General features: G+C 39.2%; 2 protein-coding genes across 8 annotated transcripts in view; one reads left to right on the forward strand and one right to left on the reverse strand.

Annotated features, from left to right (window-relative positions):
* Nucleotides 1-20,744, forward strand: part of IQGAP2 (IQ motif containing GTPase activating protein 2) — a 128,093-nt gene that overhangs the window by 82,175 nt on the left and 25,174 nt on the right. For 5 of the 6 annotated variants that reach the window (XM_027709943.2, XM_039384532.1, XM_027709944.2 and 2 more), the window contains 8 exons: nt 43-206; nt 740-900; nt 3,105-3,229; nt 4,708-4,871; nt 13,272-13,362; nt 17,477-17,638; nt 18,817-18,959; nt 19,968-20,138. In XM_027709943.2, the coding sequence (XP_027565744.1) occupies nt 43-206; nt 740-900; nt 3,105-3,229; nt 4,708-4,871; nt 13,272-13,362; nt 17,477-17,638; nt 18,817-18,959; nt 19,968-20,138 (1,181 nt within the window). The remainder of the gene's footprint in view (nt 1-42; nt 207-739; nt 901-3,104; nt 3,230-4,707; nt 4,872-13,271; nt 13,363-17,476; nt 17,639-18,816; nt 18,960-19,967; nt 20,139-20,744) is intronic. The other variant, XM_039384533.1, reaches the window with a different exon arrangement.
* On the reverse strand, nt 1,207-11,181 carry F2RL2 (coagulation factor II thrombin receptor like 2). 2 transcript variants are annotated; one of them, XM_039384535.1, is made up of 3 exons: nt 10,992-11,181; nt 8,492-9,326; nt 1,207-1,570 (listed from the first exon to the last, which is right to left on the reverse strand). In XM_039384535.1, the coding sequence occupies exons 1-3, from the start codon at nt 11,047-11,049 to the stop codon at nt 1,525-1,527; spliced, it is 939 nt and encodes a 312-aa protein (XP_039240469.1). In that variant the 5' UTR covers nt 11,050-11,181; the 3' UTR covers nt 1,207-1,524. The 2 variants fall into 2 exon arrangements, with proteins under 2 accessions (XP_039240469.1, XP_027565753.1); XM_027709952.2 differs by lacking the exon at nt 1,207-1,570 and having other exon boundaries at nt 7,146-9,326.

Below are 20,744 nucleotides of genomic sequence, written 5' to 3' on the forward strand. Positions count from 1 at the left end.
GCATATGAAAATTAATAAGCTTTTTTCCCTACTGTTCTTTAGAACTTATAGCGGTTGACAATATCAATACTGCAATTCGTAACTGTGATCCTAGTAAAACACTGGTTGCACTGATGAAACCTGAGGCACAGCTGCCTGTTGTTCACTCATTTGCTGCTGCTGTCTATCAGACTGAGCTGTTCAACCTCCAACAACAGAATGCTGTGGTAAGAGTGAAAAGCTTACAACCTGCTCATTGGTGTTATGTAGTCAAACCAGGAAAGAGCACAAACATAGCATGTTGTTGTGTAAAATCAGACATAATTCTCTTGCCATGCTGTTATATTGCATGAATGGTTTCAGTTGAATAGACAATATTGAATTGCAGAACTTGACACACTTCAATCTGGCTGAGCTCTTGTGTTGCTACAAATCATTTTTTAATTGTTGCATGCTCCAAATGAGGACTAACTGTGGTTTATATACTGTATTGAAAAGCAATACTTTACTGTATTGCTATGAGTAAGACCAGAAGAGATGGGATTGTGGAACAAAAGAAGGAAAGGCTGAATAAATGGGACATATAGCAAACCCAGTAAGCTCCATCACTATGTTGTGTCAATCTGGCATGCCTGTAACTAGGAGACTTTCCAGGCTTTTTAAATCAAGTCCATCTCCTTGATGGTATCTAGACTGTGTAACTCAAATTTGTTACACTGCTTATTTAGCTTCCTGACTGCAGTGCGTTATTGTCCTACAGAATTACCTGGCACATGATGAACTGTCTATTGCAGTAGAAATGTTGTCAGCTGTTGTGTTGCTAAACCAGGCCTTGGAAAATAAGGACACCCTAACGATAAAGAATCATCTCAGAAACCCATGCATTGGCTTCAATAATCTGGAAGAGGAAAACTTTCAACGGTAAAGGTTTATTTTTGTCTTGTCTGGCTGAGACTTGGCAAACTCTGCAAAAAAATAAGTAGGCATTTTACTGGGTGGGCTGTCCTATGTTGTGGCTATGAAGTTGAAAGTGCTGAAAGATCTGTGTTTTAAATTAATAAGGGATAATATAACAATTGATGAACTAGTTGTGTATCTAAATATAAACAATCACACAACCTCAGAGGTTTGGAGGCTACAGATGTGTGAGGTACAGGGAAAATATCCTCGGGAAGCAAACATTAAGATCTGACAAGAATTTTTGCAGACACTAAAACATGAACCAACTGTAGCTGGACACTGTTAATCACTAACCGCTCTGCAATTCTGAAAGATGATCTTTAAAACAAAACTGTTTAATACCTAAACATCCAGGAAGTTCCTTAAACCATGGCTGAGCCCTTTCTTGCTTCAGAATTGCAAAGGTCTGAAAAATATAACACAGTCCTGCTTGCTAAAAAGTTGAGTGCAATGCTGTGGCACACATGTATGTTCAACATTACACTACAGTCTTCACTTGGCCAAGGTGGTGGAAGCCTATATGTGCTTCTGGAAGGCAGGAGAAGGCAAAAGGGGCAGCAGCAGCTGAAGATCTTGATCAGGTTGTCAGGGGACATGAATCTGAGAGCAGCCCTTCCTCAGTGTCTGAAAGCTGGAAGGAAGGCAGTCAGATTAGGAATAAGAGGCCAGTGTTTTGGTTAGAGGAAGAAGAATGACCTAATATGGAACAAAAGTAATCTACCACTTTGCTAATGTGAGGTAGTGCTTGTGGGAAAGAGAAGTAACATTATAAATATGCAGAAATGGACCCCAGAGTGTCCCAAATGCAGCATTTTTGGCTGATGTTAGTGACCCAGTCCTAAGATCAAGGTGCCAGTCAATACAGATGAAACATTAGGAATCAGTCAGACTCAACAATAAAATAAAATTTCATTATGCCTTTATGTTAACCTGCCCTGCCAACCATATGTTGAATATCACAGGAAGCTTTGAACTGCACAATACCAGAAAGAATACAGGAGAGCTAGAAAAAGTTCATTGAGGTAGATGCTGTTCAATGGCTTTTATCAGAAGAGATTAACTTGTTAGGAAGGTGTTTCCTAGAAGAGAGAATTTAGGAGAAATATGTCAGAGGTCTCCAAAAGTGTGCACGGTGTGAGGAAGGTTAACAGAATCATTTGCTAGCTTCTAATAACTCTAGTTTTTATTTTCTTATGAGAGTTGAATGAAGAAAAGATCAGAGCCTATCAAATATAAAGCTTAAAATTTATATAAAGGATTGTCATCTCACAAAACACCTAGTGAGACTCACTTCTCAATAATATATAAGACTTCAAATAAGAGTAGCTAAATTAAAAGAGCACAACCTTTTTTGCAACTATTAAAGTGATACATAGCCTCCAGCTTGGGAAGCTCTTAAATGCAGGCTACTGGGTGATTGAAGGACAAATCAGATTAGGAAATGATGAATCTCTCCTATTTCTTTTTTTCTGGCAACCATTCATTCCTCGTCTGATGAAAACAGACATGTACTTGATCTGACATAGTGTGGCAGTTGTACGCTTGATTCAGGAATATGAAAATTATTTAACTTGTGTACACATATCTTAACACTAATGTGAAGGTTTCCAGCTCATCTTGATCTGTGATCCTTTTAAGAAGAGTAGACATGGGCTACAAAGACTGTGGTTGGAGGACCTTGAGAAGCATGATTTTTTTTTTTTAATCCCTTTTTCTGCCCATGGCCCATCATCTTCCATGTGGAGGGGGTATGGAGGTAGCAGGAGGTACTATTACCTGATGCTGGGTCTGAAATTCTGGTCTTTGAATTCAAGAAGTCAACCATAGTTTTCTAAAGCAAGAAGCTGACCATAGTTTCTCCCACATTTATCTGCTGCACTGTACAGCAAATTGTAGGTCCAATGTGTGTATTGTTATCATCCCATATTGCCAAGAAAAGTGTTCTGAATTAGTGTATAGGGCAATTTTTTTCAGATCCTGAAATGCATGTGTAAAACAGGCAGTTCGCATGTCTGCATAATTCCTAGCAAGAGCTGAGTTTGTCTGAAATTCATTCATTGGAAAAAATACTAGTCGCTAAATGACAGATGATACATCTGACTAATGCTTTATGGCAGTTTCTCTTATACATGAAATACACTTATGTATTTTATATCTTCTTATAGTTATGCTGATACACTATTGTCTATTAAGTCAGAGGCTTCATCTCAAGGCCAAGATTATTTAAGCTGGAATGATATTCAGAACTGCATTGACATGGTTAATATGCAAATTCAAGAAGAAAATGAAAGTAAGTAATTCTTCCTCTACGTTGCCCGCAGAGGTCATAATTTGGTCTTTGGTAGATGAGTTAATGTACTGAATGGCCTTGTTCAGAAATTTGAGGCTATAAAGTTATGCCAAATTTGCGGGCAAGGAAATGAGAGGACGGCTTTTAGACTGCTTGCTATTTCAGAGGCAGTCTGGAGTGCAGTTTTGAGAGCCTCTGTAAGAAACAGGCTCTTGGTGCCCTTCCCATACTCCCATTAGTGTTAATGTTTCATACTGGTAAGAGAAACTTCATATTACAGACTTATTGAAACTGGATTATTACTTCCTAAATCTAGTCAAGTGGTTGTCATGGATCCATTTGCTTGCAAAGTGTGCCTTCTGGCAGGGTGGTGTGCTGAGCAGTTTGACTGACAGAGCACTTTTTTGTCTGAACCGCTGCACTCACTACGACTTGGAACAGACCTTAAGAAAGGTGGTCTTGCATTAGCAGTGTAGGTCTTAGTACTAAAATAGCTGCACTTGGTTTCAGTGACATTGACCTCTGCCTGGGGATGGTTATTTGGGTCAGAGAGCAGAGGAAGAACAGAGATCTGTTTCCATAAGCAAGTCCTATGTCTACATGGTCTCTCTTTGGGACCACCTTAGAAAAATTGATCACTCCCCAAGCCTTATGATGATGTGTATCTGAGATGCCAGCAGGTGGGTTGTGGTGGGTCTGGGAGTGACTTGTTGAGAGACAATCCACTGCCAGCAGAGATGTCATCCCTCGCAGGTGATGGGAAAGCCCTTGGCTGATGTCTTTTTGGGGTGGCTTTAGCAACCACAAACAGCAAATTTCACCACTGTTTAGGGGCAGGACAAAACTGATTTTAAACTGCTGAGACAAGTTTGAAGAAAATGAGTTAAGGTTTTGCTAAATACATTCCACCTTGTTACTTACTGACTGAAGTACTGAGTGCCACCGGTCAACATTATAAGATTGGTTGTTTAAGGTGAAATTACAAGAAATGAGGTTAAGCTGTTATGTAATGCTGTAGCTAGGAGTGCAGTATGTATGTATTTGTTCAAATCAGAGTTTCAAGTAAGCTGGTCTTAAACTACTTGAATATAAGTCTTTCAGTACTGTGAGCCAATATGTTGGTGAATATATATAGATGTGAGACCTGATCTTTACTTAAGCTTCATGTAGATACTTCTGCCCAGAAAGTAGGGAAGTCTGTTTTCCTTTTTTTGTCAAGGATAATTTTGATTTTTATGAAGATTCAGGTTTGATTCAGGTAAATCAATAATTGTGGCAGGAAGGAAAACCGTACAACATAATAGCTTCAAGTGAATCTTAGAGCAAAAACAATTTCTAAGTCAGCTGCTGTTGCTGCCTCTGCTTCTTGTTATGTGATTTTTTCTGTTCTTTGTTTTACTGCTTTGTTTGTACCTGATATCAGCTAAGTTGCATCTTTCTTTGATAAGTTCATCCTTAATAACTTTTCTGTTTCATAGGAATCATTGCAATTGGCCACATTAATGAAGCAGTTGACCAAGGAAATCCTGAGAAAACTCTAGAAGCCTTGTTGTTGCCCACAGCCAAACTTCAAGATGTGAGACCAGCAAATGCAAGGCATTATCAGGATATTTTGCACCATGCCAAAGCACAGAAATGCAAGGTTAGAGTTTTCACTGTTGTTCTTCGCAGGAATTGAAATCCCAATTCTTTTCACTTGCATCTGTGTTCCTGTCCTGTTCCCCTGATGTTTGGATTAGCTGTGCCAATGGGGTTGCAAATAAGCCTATGACAATAAAATGGCACTAATTAATTTTGCACTACAACTTATTCTGACTGGCAAAAGGGATTACTTCTCAATGTAATAATACTAAGACATATTCTGCATATGTCTTGCTACTGGCTTGATGTAACCTCACTTATTTTTAATTCTACTAGGTTGCTGCAGCTATTACAAAATATGGTCGGCAGCAGTCCTGACATATTTATGAATTTGTGCAAGGATATAGTTACAGGACTGTGTCAGGCAGGTAGCTACAGTATGGAAGGGAATTGCCAGAAAGGGGTCACAGTAATGGTGTTCCTTAACAAACCTTTGGGAAGTACTTTGAGGAGTCTCTGTGACTTAAGCTCTTTTACTGTAGTGGACTTCTGTACATATTTCTGTTACAAATTTATCATGTAAGAACAAGCTGACAGTCTTGTACGTGCCTTCAGTTTAAACTTAGCAGGATATTGCTATCTGCTTCCCCAAAAGCAGTGACCTGGTTAACATTACAGCTCAGGCAGCATAAACAAAGATCAGCCTAACAGCTTGCAGTATGTGACTGAACACAAGCTTAGCTAAAGCTACTAGCACAGCACCTAAAATGTCCAGTGTTTGGAAGAGATGCTTAATATTTACACAGCATGACTCTAAAAGTAATATGGTCAGCTGGAGAAAGTCTGCAAACTTTGACTAGTAGAAATATCTTCCAGCTATCTTGTTACCTCACCTGTGGTACCTGCTGTGAAACTGCATGTTTCTGTACTCCGCTGTCAGAGTTTTGAAAAGGTGTTTGCACAAATCAGTTTCTTGCCTGGGTTCCCAGAAAGGGCTGGTTTCACTGAGCCCTCAGTGCTGAAAAGCTTTCTCCCTTGCCATGTGTGCTGGGGAGGGTTTTGTGTGTGCTGACTTTACGTGTCCTGGCTGGGCCAGGGTCAGTGTTTGTGTGCAGAGAGAGGTGTTTGTGTGCCCATGAGCATGGTGGCTGCACAGTGCTGGCCCAGGATATACCATGCGCATGCACAGTAAGCCAGGATGCCTCTGAGGCAGAGAGCTAGAGCCCACAGGTACCCACATGCCTGCACACAGCAACCCTGCCCTGTTTTTTTCTCCCAGATGTAAACCTGTTGCCTACTCCTGTCTCTGTGTGAACATGCTGACAGGAAATAGGAGTGTTTCCAAGTCTTGGAACCAAAACTGTACTGTCTCGTTGAAATCTTCTCACTCCAAAATTTGTGATATTCCAAGAGACTTCTGCTAGCCTTTCTCTTCTGAGCTATTTTGGTTTTGCAGTCTTTTGACAACTACTTAAAACATCCCCCTATGAACAGCAGTATTGCTCCTGTTTCAGAAGAGAGCAAGACACTGTCCTCCTAAAAGAAATATTAAGATACAGACTTACTCTTTATAGTGGCCGATCACACAGACATCACTATTCTTTAGGTAAAAGATGATTTAGATGGAACCTTCCTTAAAAAAAAATTCAAACACAATTGAAAAGATAGACAGACTTCAGAAATCGCACTATTTCCCACTTTTCCTGATCTCTGTTTATAAAGCAAATCTGTCTTTAGTTGCATTTAGCATATTCTAAGAGTGACCTGTGGTAAAAGGGAGTGTTTGATTTACAAGAATCTGATAGGTTTCCCTGTAAACTTCCTGTGTTCCCCAACATCTGGAAAAACATATGGGCAAACCTTCTCACCTTAAGCAGCTTGCTGTCACTTCTCTGTAGCTGTGGTGGCTTTAGGAAGTAGAGTCTGTACCCAAATCTGCCAGAACCTGTTACAGGTTTTAATCTCAGATATGTCCTATTTGCTCCTTGCTTGAAACTGAAAACACAAACCTGGAACTTATTTATTCCTGTAATCTTAAACCACAACTTTTAGCAGTTCTGAAGGCCTTTTCAAATCAAGTGTATTCCCAGTGAAGAGAAACCCTCTGTTTAGGGAATGTAGTATGGATAACCGAAAAGTTAAACAGATGTACCAAACTCTGAAAGGGTTCCTGTGGTTGTGGACTTTTTTGAGGGATAGGAACACGGGTTTAGTTAGCTTTATTTTCAACAGCTGTATAATATTTGAATTATTTTAAAGTTATCTTTAAAGTCTCTTCATGTGGATTTTGAAGGAATGGCAAGATTAAAACTAACTTAAATTAGGAGCCAGAAGAAATTAAAGAAGGGGGAGTCTTACCAGACTGCAAATTCCCTTGAGGCATTTTCCAGTGCAAGCTATTTTATTTAAGTAAAGTTCACAGGACTATTATCAAACCAACATAAAACATTTTTCTCCTCCCTGTCTTACATGCTGCAGTTACAAATGCAAACAACAATCACTGAGCTCATTTTGTAGGAACTTAGTATATATGTAGCTTTGGAATCTGTGTAAGAGTAAAAGCTGACCCTTTGTTTTACTAAAGTGGACAATCAATAATAACCAGTTGCAGTATTTGTAACACTGTAGCTATTTCCTGTCAGGATATGGAAACAGAACACTACAAAACAGCTTCCCCATTCTGCTTACCAAGCAAGAATAATACATGCCTGGATTCACACTGATAAGGGTTAGCTCCCAGCACTCCTTGTGGTCTAGGGATTGCAGGCACTGGCAAAGTGGAAGAACAAGTCTCCAGTGCAAAACTGGTTAAGCAGCCTCATAGAATGTCTCCCTGGAAGAGTCAGGTTCGGTATCTACAACTGTAGATTAACTGCTCCTTAAACCTATGTGGACTCTGGCTCTTTATTTTCAACATCCAGGGTAGTATTTGCTCTTGACTGTGTGAGAGAGAGCTTTTAAAAGTTTGACAGCTCCCAGGCATGTAAAAAGTGCTTTTAGTTGTTCTCATTTTCATTAGGCCAGAAACTTGTTTTTGTATCACTGTTCCTGCAGTGATGGTTGGCTGAGAGCTAATTTGAAGTATTTGGAAATCATGAACTGGCCTAAAAGTACCCCTCTTCTGGTGCTCGGAGGCTGTGGTGACTGATACTCTGGCAGCTTCTCCATGGCCTCAGAATGAAATGGATGGAGGTGTAGAGCTTCTTCCTTGAATCTAGGTACAATGTTGTTGCAATACATGTGATAAAATTACAGCGCTGGAGAAGTGTATTTTTGGAGATACTCCTTGCGTGGAAGGAAGTAAATTGTACTGAGATTGTGTTTTTTTAACACTTTTTACAGTTTAATTGTCACACCTGAGACTTATTGCTGTCTGTGTTAATACTTCACAAAGTCATAATTCCAGTAATAGAAATACAGGACTAAATTCATTTTTCCCTGTATATTTTAACCATTGTTAGATAAATATTGGATTGACTTCTAATTTTTGACATCAGAAAATAAAGGAAAGGATCAAGACAACTGTTTAAGCTGCTAAGACATAAAGCAATTAGATAAAATGAATACAACCCATCTGTGTTGTAATAGTAATAGTTGATGTGATGGACAATAAGGATAATATTGCTTGGCACAAAGCAAATAGCAAAGATGGTAAGGATCAAAAGACTGACTTTAACATACCAGAACCATTCACGAGTCTTAAGTGTTCGTATAATTGAGACATAGCAGAAAATGATAGTTGCAAGAGGTATCAAAAACCCAAATATAGCTAAAGAAACATAGTAGTAGAACTGGAAGGAAGATATCGTTTCACAGGCATTGTGCACGTCATGGCAGGTATAAATGCCCAGTTGCTTCACATAATAGCTTTGCTGCATGATGCAAAGTGGGAGCATGTACAAGAAGACAATGGTCCACACGGCAGTGCACGCTGCAATGGCGTAGGCACGCTTGGGAAGGCTCTTGTAGGTGAAAGGGTGAACGATGGCCATGTAGCGGCTGATGCTGATGCACATGAGCAGCAGGATGGAGCAGTACATGTTGCCATAAAACACCACTGTGGTAGTTCGGCACATCATTTCCCCAAATACCCAGTTGTTCCCGTTGATGTGGTATGCTATTTTGAAGGGTAGCATGATGCAAAAGAGCAGATCTGAAACAGCCAAGTTTGTGTAGAGGATGGCGGTGCACACGGAGCGGATCCTGAACAATAGCATCCACAAAGTGATGGCGTTAGATGGCACACCCAGTAAAACAGCACTGAGGTAGACAGCAGGTATTAGCTTGGTGCTCAGAGAACTGGTCAAGTATTCCAGTGTGGTGTTGTTCACTTCTGTTAAAGTGGAGTCGTTTGACTTTTTTGAAGTGCATTTATTTTCTCCAATATGAATGGTTGTTGTTTCCCCTTCTATAGCATAAGGGGGGATGTAATCATAGTCTCTTGCTGAAATTCCACGGAAAGTCTTAATAAGAGACACAGTTTTAATTGCGGAGCCATTCTGTGAGAATTCTGAACCTTAAAAACACCAAATATTGTTAAAACCACAAACTACTAGATTAGCAATATAATTCACCTTCAGGTACAGAGAGAGGAAGGTAAACATCTCCATGTGAAAAGTAATATATCTTTAAAAGATTTGGTGACACTCTCCTTTGCTTTGGGTGTTCATATCAAATGTACTGAGAACAGTATTCACTTGTCATTTCACACCCAATGCTGAAAATGTATTGTTAACTTAGTGCTAAGCTGATCTTTCTGTGTTTTTGCATGTTTTCAGTAATCTTTGGTGAAAAAATATCAGACTCTTCTGTAATGTTTATGACCTGTAGAGGGTTTCTCCTCCAAAGTAGTAATGTTGTTAATTCTTCATATAAGCAGCAGCCTTGGTTTAGGCTTGATCCGAATTTCCAAAGCAAACAGCATTTCCATCCCTGTCACTTCACATATGAAATGCATGACTGCAAAAGATGCAAAAAGCACTGTCTTGTCTAACACAGGCTAAAACTTTCAAACTAAAAATCTGAAATACCCTCAATTTTTTGGGTCTCACATATCAAATTAATGTTATTCTTCAGCTTCTGACTAAAGCAAACCAAATCTTTTCAGCTTCTTGTGCCTGAGCAAGGGCAGTTAGTTTTGAGAACTGACAACATATGCTTGGGCTGGTACTAGGTGTAATTTACTGGTAAATGAATAAAACTTTTCAAGAAGCAGGAAAATTTTCAGTGTGTATATATTGTTAGCATGTGGGCAAAAACAATAATACCACTTTTATTAAAGCCTGTTTTTCAGTCTTTTGTAGAGGACTTTGTAGAGACACTGATGTTTCCATATGAAGCACAAATGTGCCCCAAATGCTTTCTTAAACCCATGTCTTTTAAAATAAATTTGCAGAGTAAACAGCTGTGTAAGTAAAATTGTTTTCAACTGTGTTTAATGCAAAAAGACTGTAAAGCTTAGAGCATGCGTCATGAAATTGGAATTCAGAAGCAAATTGAAATTTGGGTGAAAACCTGTGTATTTTTTTTTAACCTTTCCATATTTGAACAAAATATGGAAAACGGTTTTATCAATGCTCACTGGCACATTCATGGTAGAATATTTTGAAATCATAATTAGTAGACTCCATTCATTTTAATATTACTTTTGACAGTTAATCCAGAAAATTAGTTTTAACAGCTCTTTATGTCATATATGTGCACACATAGGCATGTATAAATATAGATTGTGTATGCATATATGATTTGAAAACAGCTTTAATTCTAGAGAGAAAAAAGAGATTTATGATTTAATGATTTCCTTTAGTTATTTTTATCACAGTGGTTAACTGAGCATTTCCTTCTAGGAACACCATCTGTGAAGCTGTAAAACAAAACACCGTAGATTCAAAATTATCATATCACTACAGAAATACTAGATAAAAGATGTGTCTTCAGTAACTGCAGTGATTTTATTTATTCCCTTAAATAAAATTCTTTCTAGAAAATAACTGGGGGGACGTAAAACATCACTGAAATGAAAGAATAAAAATCTGCTTTAAATGAGACTTCCTAGAGTACAGTTTTCTGTAATGTTACAGGTGCAACCTACTTCAGGTTTGCAGCTTCCAAAGACACAACATTATCAAAAAAACCATGTTATTGACTAAAATATGGAATAGATACAGAAAGGAGGACTCACCTGTTGTGCAAAGACTGGAAGTAAGAGAGAGTAGTCCAGTGAAAAACAGTATCTTCATTGTAGTGTGTGAAATCCAGCAAGGTAAACAATGGTACTGCCCTAGTTCATCTCAAGAAGTGCTTTGTGGGGGATTTTTTTTCCCCTCTGTGAGTGACTAAAGAATGATTGATCAGTCCTGCAGAAGCATCCTGTAAGCATGAGGTTTATGGTAAGGAGCTAATTTGCCCTTTGTCTACTACAGCAAGAGGGTGTGACGTATCCAAATATGCACACATGACTCAGTTTCAGCCTCTGTCCAACACAGAGATAAAACTGCTTTACTGCAGCAGTTTAACTCCTAATTTACCATGAGCCTGAAGCTTATGTGCAGGGTTCTACTGAAATTTGTACATACAGACATTTGGGGTAAAAAGGTGTATTCTGGAAAAATCAAAGGGTGTGTTCAGTAAATCCTCAAGTGTCTCATCTAGAGAACAAAACGTCCCATGGCTGAACTCTGTACCCTTCTCCAGGAAGAAGACAGGCTTGGAGATATGTGATGATTTCAGTTTAGCAAAGGCGAAGGTGGAAAGAAGCCACACATACAAACATGCCTTAAAAAAACTGTGTTCTGCTTTGCCTTTTGCCTCCCTACCCACTGTTAGCTATCTGCTTCCTTCGATCTAGCTACTGGCTCCACTCAGACAGTTCCCACTCCTCCACAGCCTGCAGCCTCTAAAACCTTTTCCCTATTTTCATCTGCTGTTTTGCTCATCCCTTCCTTTTTCTCTGCCTGTTTTTTGTTTGGTTGGTTTTTGGTTTTGGTTTGTTTTTTTTTCTCTCCTCTCCCTTCCTTGAGTGGCAAATAACAATGGCTTGTTTCAGCAGGTAAAATTAGCCCAAGTCTTGGTCTGACTTCCAACTAGTTGTGAGGCTCAGCGTAAACTGTACTTGGCCGCAGAGAAGTATTTGTGTCTGTTCTTGTATTTAATGTGTAAATGCTTGTTACTAGATAAGGAATTCTTTTCAGTTTCTCAATCCTCTTTTCAAAATTGTCAGCTGTAGTTTAGGAATTTATTATATGCTCTCTCAAGTGTTAACTCTAACTCTCGGCAGAAAAATGTGCAGTCCACTGTCCTGTGATTGTCTGGCACTACTTGATGTCATTTATATATTCTGTTACCTTGTTTATACATAAGATACAAACTGAAGAGCATGTCTCTAGGGTTTTCTACCCTGTTTTTTCTTGGTAATTTCTGTGGATATCAGATTTATTGGATCTTTGGCCTGGAGATAAAACTAGAGGTATTCATTGCAAAGCTGGTTCTTTTTTCCACAGTGTTTTAGTTTGGCTGGGATTTTTTCATGAAATATTTGTGTATATCCTGGATCTTTATCAACTGATACATTAATTTCTCTCATCATTAGTCTATTATAGACCTGGCACCTCTATTTCTCTTTTACATGAATTTTCCCCCCTCCTATTGGATTAGATTTTAAATGCTACTTTAGCTCTGAAACCCTATTTTGTCCGCTGAAGTGTTGGTTCACCTGTGAACCCGGGCGGGAGGGTTTGTTAGTTGGGATGTAGAGCCCAGTTTCCTGCACTTTCTGTTTTAACTTGGTTTTAATGTCATGCACTGTTAGCCTGTAAGAAGAGTAATAGCTGCTCTACTGCTTCGGAAATGTTTGCCATTTGAGCTGAGTCTTCATTACTAAACCTAAGTTGTCTTTCTATGTCAGTTTTCACTGTTATTTTCTAATGTAATGTGTACTCAGGTATACACAGGGATCCTTTCCAAATAAGGGATTTTGAAAGAAAGCCAACTTCCTGCAGTCTTCTGCTATGTTCTCTCTATGCTGCTATCATAGTGCTGCCTGAGAATGTATGGGTTTATGTGACATTCAGACTACTTTGCCTGCATATCATGGAAATTAAAATGTTTCTATCTTTGCAGAATTTTTACTGATCTTTAGCAGGATGAATTCTATGTCAGCAGAGTCAGTACAGCACATTCTTCAGAGGAGCTCTAAGGTTTTGCAGACAAAAACTGAGATTTAAATAAATTCTTCTATTCTTCTATACATCAAAACTTTCAGAGCATTGTATTTGAACAGGAGCTTATTCAAGTCAGTAAATAGAATAGGAACGCGTTTCATTGCTGATTTTAAGCAGACAAATTCTTTTTAGTGTCCGGGGCTTTGCAAGTGGAGATTGTATGTTAGAACTGTATCAGTATGTTCAGACAACTCTTCTTATAATTCAGTTTTTTCAAGGCTTTTTTCTATCCTTTTTTCCAGGAATCCCAAGATGAATCAGCACTTCTGTGGCTGGATGAAATACAAAGAGGAATCAGTGATGGCAATAACAACATAAAAGAAGCAGCAATTGGTAAGTATTAACCTGCATCTGCACTGCTCTTGTTTTTCTTAGTCTTGAGAGATGGAAATTGGTTATTTAGTTTTTCCACTTCAGGGAAGGGTAGAAGACCTTTCAATACATGAAAAGAAATGAATGCATGTTCTTTGTTTTACTGAAATTGGGATGATTTAGAACTACAGGGGTGGTGTTAGTTTTATCTAAAGTGGTAATATTTAAGGCTTGGATTACAATTCAGTGGATTTGGTTATACAGACCAACATCATGACCAAGATTTCTAATGTCAGTGTATCTTCACGTAACTCCTGAAACATCTGAATGAGAATGGATATGCTGTTCAGGAGCTTATTTTTCTTATGACTAAAATCTTGATGAATATTTTAAAAGCAAATATGTGTTTACAACTTTGCTTATTCATATTTCTTTATATTGTCTTTTATGAAGTGCTAACAAATATTAGGAACATATTAACTTTAGTGTAAAAAGAGCACTCATTTGTTTGGGGTGAACTACATGCTCTTCTAATCTGAAAGGAAGAGGAAAAATGCTGAGGCTTATCCTGTCAGGGTATTGTATATTGAATCCACTCAACACCTTCTGTCAAAGTGTATGTATTATTATACGATATAATAAACTTTGGCAAGTAATGCAGATGCGTAGCTGGGCATATGGGGCACACTGGAGAGCACGGTGGGATGCCTGCCCGTTCCTGCCTAGGGCCAGCACAGACCAGCGAGGCACTGCGTATTGGTTAGCCTTCTGCTTGACTCGGCTTTGGGTGAGTCAGTGTCGCCTTCTTTTGCACCTTAGGAGCTTGTGAATACAATTGCTGAAGTCAGTGCATTCCTGGAGCACTGTGCTCAGCCGTCCTTAGTGCAGTGTGGCAGCCTGCGTACTCATAGGCATGTCAGTAGTTAGTGCTTGGGAAGTTGTGGGTGGAAGAAAAGAAACAGAGCTAGCTACTATAAATAGCTATCCCTGCTATATAAATGGATACTAAATAGAGCATTGCATTTTGCATTACTATTACTTTAGAATTGATTTAAACAATTAATACAGTCTTCATGTAACAAGTCAGTTATACTGAAAATAGTTGAAATATTTATGTAGGTCACACATCCATAGTTGAAAGCACCTGACTTGTGTTTTACACACACACACACACGCGCACGCGCACACACACACACACTGTCTCAATCAGGCTCTTGTACTGAGGAGTACTGATACCTTCTGCCATGGACAAAACCAGCTTCCTATCAATGCCCCCCAGAGCCGTGAGGAAACATCTGAGCACATGGAAGGGAAGGAAATGTGTAGCTTATAAACAAATGTGAGTTAAACCTAAAGAGCAATTTGAAAACATCCTCATTTGTGTTCACTGGTGTAAAAGCATTAAGAATATATATCATATAAACAGCCTACAGAAGTTAGCACAGCATAATTCATATACCAATACCACACAATGTTGCTAATGATAAGCCATTGCTCCATCCACCACCTAGCTGTTGTAGTAAAATCTTTTCATATAATCTGTGTTGGCAGTACCTGCACAGTTTTTCACAATCAAGGATGCTCAGTGGAACTGTTTTAACATGTCACATGTAGAAAAAACCCACTAATCTCCTGTACTCTGCCCTCTGGGCTGAAAGGAAGCACTGTCAGCACAGCACATTCTTCAGAAAAGCTCTAAGGTTTTGCAGCTAAAAACTGAGATTTAAGATTTCCCCATGGCACAGAACCTGATACTTCCTGTAACAAATGCATCCTGTTTCAGGAAGTTTGCATATTTCGTTGACACAGTCTAAACTGAAAGTTCAGCTTGATCACAATTTTGAAATGGACTTTTAATTGATCTATCACAGAGGTACTATTTTTGAAAGGCAAACAACTTCAAACCTTTTGCAAGGCAGTCAAAAAATTTCAGTCAAGAAACTATTTTCAGTCAAGAATTTCAGTCATTTCAACTAATTTCAGTCAAGAAACTATTTCTGAGATTGCTGCAGTAGTGGCAATAAAATAAGCAGTAAAATAAGAGAAGGTACTGGCAGCTGTGCTGAAACAGTCTTGATCACTTCCAAACTAATTTTTATGCTTTATAAAAATATTAAATACTACAGTCTTAAAATTTTAAAAGACTTTTACAGTTTTTCCTGTCAGTAAAAGGCTATATGTTGTATTTTTATTGAGGAAGAAGTGTTCAGTAAATGGTGGTGCACTTCCTAATTCTTTGCAGTGCTTTCTGTATGATTTGTATCACCCTACTTCACTTCTTGAATCAGTTCAACCATTGTACTCCTTATCTAAGTGGGGGACAAAATGGAATTGACCAAGTATCAGAAATAGACTTGAATACTGATTTTAGTCTTACACAGGAAGAGTCTGTCTGTCATGGGAGAGTCCAAGTTATAGGAAAAAGCTGATCATTGGCCTTGTTGAGAGTTCAGGCTTATCACAGCAGACAACTGCAGCTTTGTTTATCACAGCTGTTTGAAGGGAGAATGGGTGTAAGAAAGAGCCCTTCACAGGATTGATCTGGTACTGGCATCTTAACTGCTACAGAAGCAGACTGGAGCTTACAGTTCTTCTGCAGCTATGGATGGCTAATCTCCACTTATCTTATAATTTTCCAGGACCTACGTGGCCCTGCTCTAGAGCAACAGCCACAGTATTAATTGCTAGCACTTAAATAGAAAGGAATAATTTTCTGCTGAAATGAGTGTTTTCCCTAGCTTCTCAGTTTTCCCTGCTTTCTCACCACTGACCAGATGCCTGGGCATCACAATGCCACATCAGTGGTAGAAAGACATCTCCAGTCTCGCAGGGAGCACATGTATGCTTGGCAGGGTCTGTTTCAAAGCACAGAAAAATAGCAGGATGCTATCTGATAGAAATTCAGATGATGGTGGTGTGGCATTGTGCCTCTGCTTTGTTTCTCAGCTGGCTGACTGTATTTTTAGGTTTATGAGTTAATGTCTAGCCAAAGCTACTCATTCCACCTTAGTCTGACTACCAATAAAGACAAACTGTTTCTCTAACTGAAATACTCTTCTGCTTGCTCAGTGTTGTGGGGTGACTCCTGTAGGCTTTTGACACTAAGCACCTTCTGGGTCAGCTCTGTGTAGTGATCTGGATAGACACAAGATAAGGAAAAGTGTTTAGTGCTGCAGCATGAAGTGCAGCTATGGAGTGCAAAGGTAACCAGATTCACTTAAGCCAGTATACAATGTGCATGTTCTAGATATATGTCTATTCACTTGTTCCCTTCAGCATGGATCTTGAATTTAGTTGTGAATGAACACCTTTAAAGACTAAAGCAGCCTAAACATCTAGCATGTAAGGAACTTTGAAGCTGCATGTGCTCCCACATGCTGTCAGGTGTGGTGAAATCAGTTTCTTCGGTGATGGTGGGACCATCACTAAGCAAGAGATGCTTAGGGAGTCTTGAATTAGAATATGGCTAAAGTTGTATAATCTCAAGGTTTACATATGCTTCACCTCTCAGGGTGCTTTTATGTGCCCTGGAAGCAAAAGCTGCATCTCTGGCAAATTCAAGGGCATGAATTTCCTTTAAAAAGCTCCTGAGGGTGAGTTCAAGAAAGGGTTGCTTCAGGACGCTGACTAGGTTGCTGCAAGGATTTACTCAAGGCAATCAGTTTTAATTCCCATTTTTTCACAGTAAAAGTGAATGTTAAGGTTTACACCTTGTAACCAAATTATTCTGTGTACCTCTAGAAGGCTCCCAAGTGATCAGCAGATGATGGCCTGTTTCTTAGGGCAGGCCGAAAGTGGGGGACTTGCCATCCTCAACCCCTGCCCTACTTGTAATCTGGTGTGTCACTTGTTGGGGAGCAGCTCTGCCCTCTAGACTGCTCTCAATTGCACTGTGGCTTCTCCCCAGTCTGGGTGGAGCACACACTTTCTACCTAATACACTTGATGTTCTCCAAAACACTTGTCCTTACAAGCACAAAGGAGGCTGCAAATGGGTAAAGCACTGAATTGCTGTGTATGTCATGCTGTCTGTGTGTGCCAGCCTTAGAAGTCCATTTTCAAAGTTGCTGGAGGCTAGAGTTATGGGTACATAAAGTATAAGACACTTAATTTTCTACATCATTATATTACCCTAGTGGCTGCTGGAATATCAGCGATTAACAAGAGCTTGGAGAAGGGTGATTTACAGCCAATCCTGATGATACTTCAGTCCAAGTTTGGATTACAAGTCACTCCTGAGTGTGCTGAAGCCTACTTCAGGAATCTCTCTGAAGCCAAGAACCTCAAAAATACAGAAGGTAAAAACCTTCCTGAATAGGACAGTTCCACATGTCCATATCACTGGGGCAACCAGAAAGCTAGAACAGAAAACTTATCTAAAATCACTGTAAATCGAGGAAGATAGATGCAGGTTTTTAACCTTTTAACAAATGTTATACTTTTCCAAGTGCTTTTTACATGATGTTGAACTGTTGCACACATCATTCAAATCATAGTACATGCTGAGAAATAAGTCTAGTGATTTCCAGACTTTCTAGAATCTCAACATAGCCTCTGATTGAATTTAGGGCAGCTTCTATGCAACTGTCCATCCTCTCAGAAAACCATATTACTCTCTAATAGCATTTTATTTTTCCTATTAGCAGATGCAGAGATGCACAATTCAGCCTTACAGGTTACTGCCAAAGATCAAGCCAGGCTATGACATTGTCCGCAGCCCATTTATAGTCCCTGTGCATGGCCAGAGCAGCAGTCATCAGTAAAAGCTGGGGCTAGAATCTGCCCTTAGGAAGATGATGGAATTAGAGCTGCAAAAGCTAGTCATAGCTAACAGCAGCCAAAGTTAGCTAACAGTTAAAATAAATACTGCCAATATAATACACTTTCTTACAGTAGATGGGCATATTTCATTCCACAACATGAGTATTTTGAGGGCATTTTGCACAACTGACCTTACCAGCTTTATCTTGGGGCCTTTTGTCCATGCGGATATGAGGCTTTTCCTGCCTGCTGCCTGTCAGGATAAAGCTTTGTTTACCAAAGCACTAAAAAAGAAAATTATATGGATATAGGAAATGTCCTGTGTGAGGTAAGTGTCAGTAAGTCCAGCATTTGGACAGAAGACAAGAGCAACATTTTTTTATAAACAGTCTCACTTACGTAAGTGATGATGGAAGCCATAACACACAGTGTTTCAGGAGTGCTAACTTGGCACATGGGGGTTTGGAGAGACTGGCAGTGGATCTGTACCAACCTCATAGCCGCTTCACTAACCTTATAGTTGTTTCATTCTAGAGGAATCACCCTAATCTATCTAACAGGGTATTTTGAAAATCCCTATTACAAACTTGGCCAAGATGTATAGTGATTCTGCATGTAAAATGGCTTCATAGCAAATGCAGGGAGGTGAAATGGGTAGGGAGAGCTGTAATTTATCATGGCACAAATGTGTACTAATGGTGTGTACTGCTTTTAGGTTCTAATGAAAGTCCATGGATTAAACTTGTAATGAAAAGCATGTATGATTACTACTACAATGTGGAAACTGAGGAAGGTACCTGTGACACTCCTGAAGGAGTTGTACCAAAAACTTCATGGTTAACTGGTGAAGAAATCCAGGTAGGTAGTTGAAACATTTGCTTTTACTGCAAATGCAACATAAACATTTGAGGGAAAGAGCGTGAGACATGGCAATATTGAGAGGCTGTGGTGGGTGACACTGAAGATCACTTTATCAAGTATCTGCTTCTGGCAAGTGCAGCAACTTAAGTCTAAACAGTGATAGCACAGCCTCCTGTCTACTATCTGGCAATGATTTAGGGACTTCCTGACTGGAAGTTACAGCATTCGTTCCTTTTAATGGGCACCAGCAGACACCAATGGAGGGAAGTTTGATTGCTTCCATATTCTTTTATATTGTCTGGATTTTGCACTGGCCTTTGCGTTGGCCTATGGCAAGGAATTTTATGATGTATTTGGTTGCAGGTGGAACTACCATTTTCTGTTTAAATCTAATCCTCTGACAGTATTTTTGTATCTCCAAATTCAGTAGTATGAGCATGCTACTTAAACTCTCTTATTATAGAGATTTTGTGTTAGTGTGTAATATAACTTACAACAAAGTAGATCACATGAGCTTCTGAGCAATTTGTTCTTTTATTCTGATGCAGCTCATCTAAGCTACAGGCATACTCCTCTACACAGACAACTCAAGTCACAGTGTATGTCCTTCTGAAATTCTGAATGCAGCAGTACTTGAACATGCTTCTCAACAGAGAACTCACTGATTCCATTAGTTCTTCTAGATGTATGACTTGTACAAAACACTTTTAAGTATTGGGAAAGCAGAACTCTCCTAAAATATAACAAATACTCTCTTAAAATAGCATATTTATTTGAATAACTGAAGCTCGAAAGCAGTTCAGTTACCTTTCATATACAGTTCAGTGGTAGCAAAGTGGCTCTTTCTTCTTACTGAATAAAATCTAGGGGCAAATCAGAGGGACTTGGATAGGGTGAACATAAGCTGTAGAGCTGGAGAGAACACAGATCAAATTCCAGGATGGTTTTGCCTTGAGGGGTTTTTTTTTTGCTTTTAAATGATCTTTTTCCGTGATCTCTTAACAGAAAATTGTTGGGCAAGTTACAGCAGATTACAATCGAGAGCAGCTGTGGCTTGCTAATGAAAATCTGATTGTTCGGCTGCAAGCCCGAGCAAGGGGATTCTTAGTCAGAAGAAACCATCAGGAAAGAAAAGCATTTCTTCAAAACCAGGAACCATCTGCCATCAAAATACAGGTATTGTTCTAGAACAAGAAGGTATTGTGGTTTGGGCAGCTTTCTGCATGTAACAGGTAATGTGGCTGATTACCACTGAAAAAATTCTCAAAGAGATCTTTCTCCCTGTTTTCATTAGCAGCAATTTAACTTCTACATCTGTAAATATATGTGCTTTCATATAACAAAGATACAGTTTTAAAAGAATGGGTCATATCCACCTCCAGTGTAAGTTACTCAGGAGAAGCTCAGAAATACATAGCCCTGGCTTTGTTCTGACGTGCTCAGATCTTTTTGTGGTACACCTAATTATGCTCAGTACAAGACCAGCAGATATTTGTAAAGTATTGAAGCAAAAATTCCTTGGTAAAGCACAACTTAAGAAATACATTCCTCTCTAGACTATCCCCAGTTGGAAGTGGTTTGCCTCTACTCCATGAAGTCATAGATGGGTACGGAGTGGCAGCTGTCCCCGTGTTCTCTAGCAGTATTTCTAGGATGTTTCTATTTTGCTGAACCCCAAAAGGAGTATAAAGGAAACTTTCTGCAGGGTGTAAACATTGACAGATGCATGCACACGGGTTTTAAATTATGAAACAGCTAGCTCCTATTAGGAGCAATTTATTC

The sequence above is a fragment of the Pipra filicauda genome, unplaced genomic scaffold (assembly GCF_003945595.2).
Source record: "Pipra filicauda isolate LSUMZ 115617 unplaced genomic scaffold, ASM394559v2 scaffold35_size7292922_pilon, whole genome shotgun sequence".
Lineage (NCBI taxonomy): Eukaryota > Metazoa > Chordata > Aves > Passeriformes > Pipridae > Pipra > Pipra filicauda.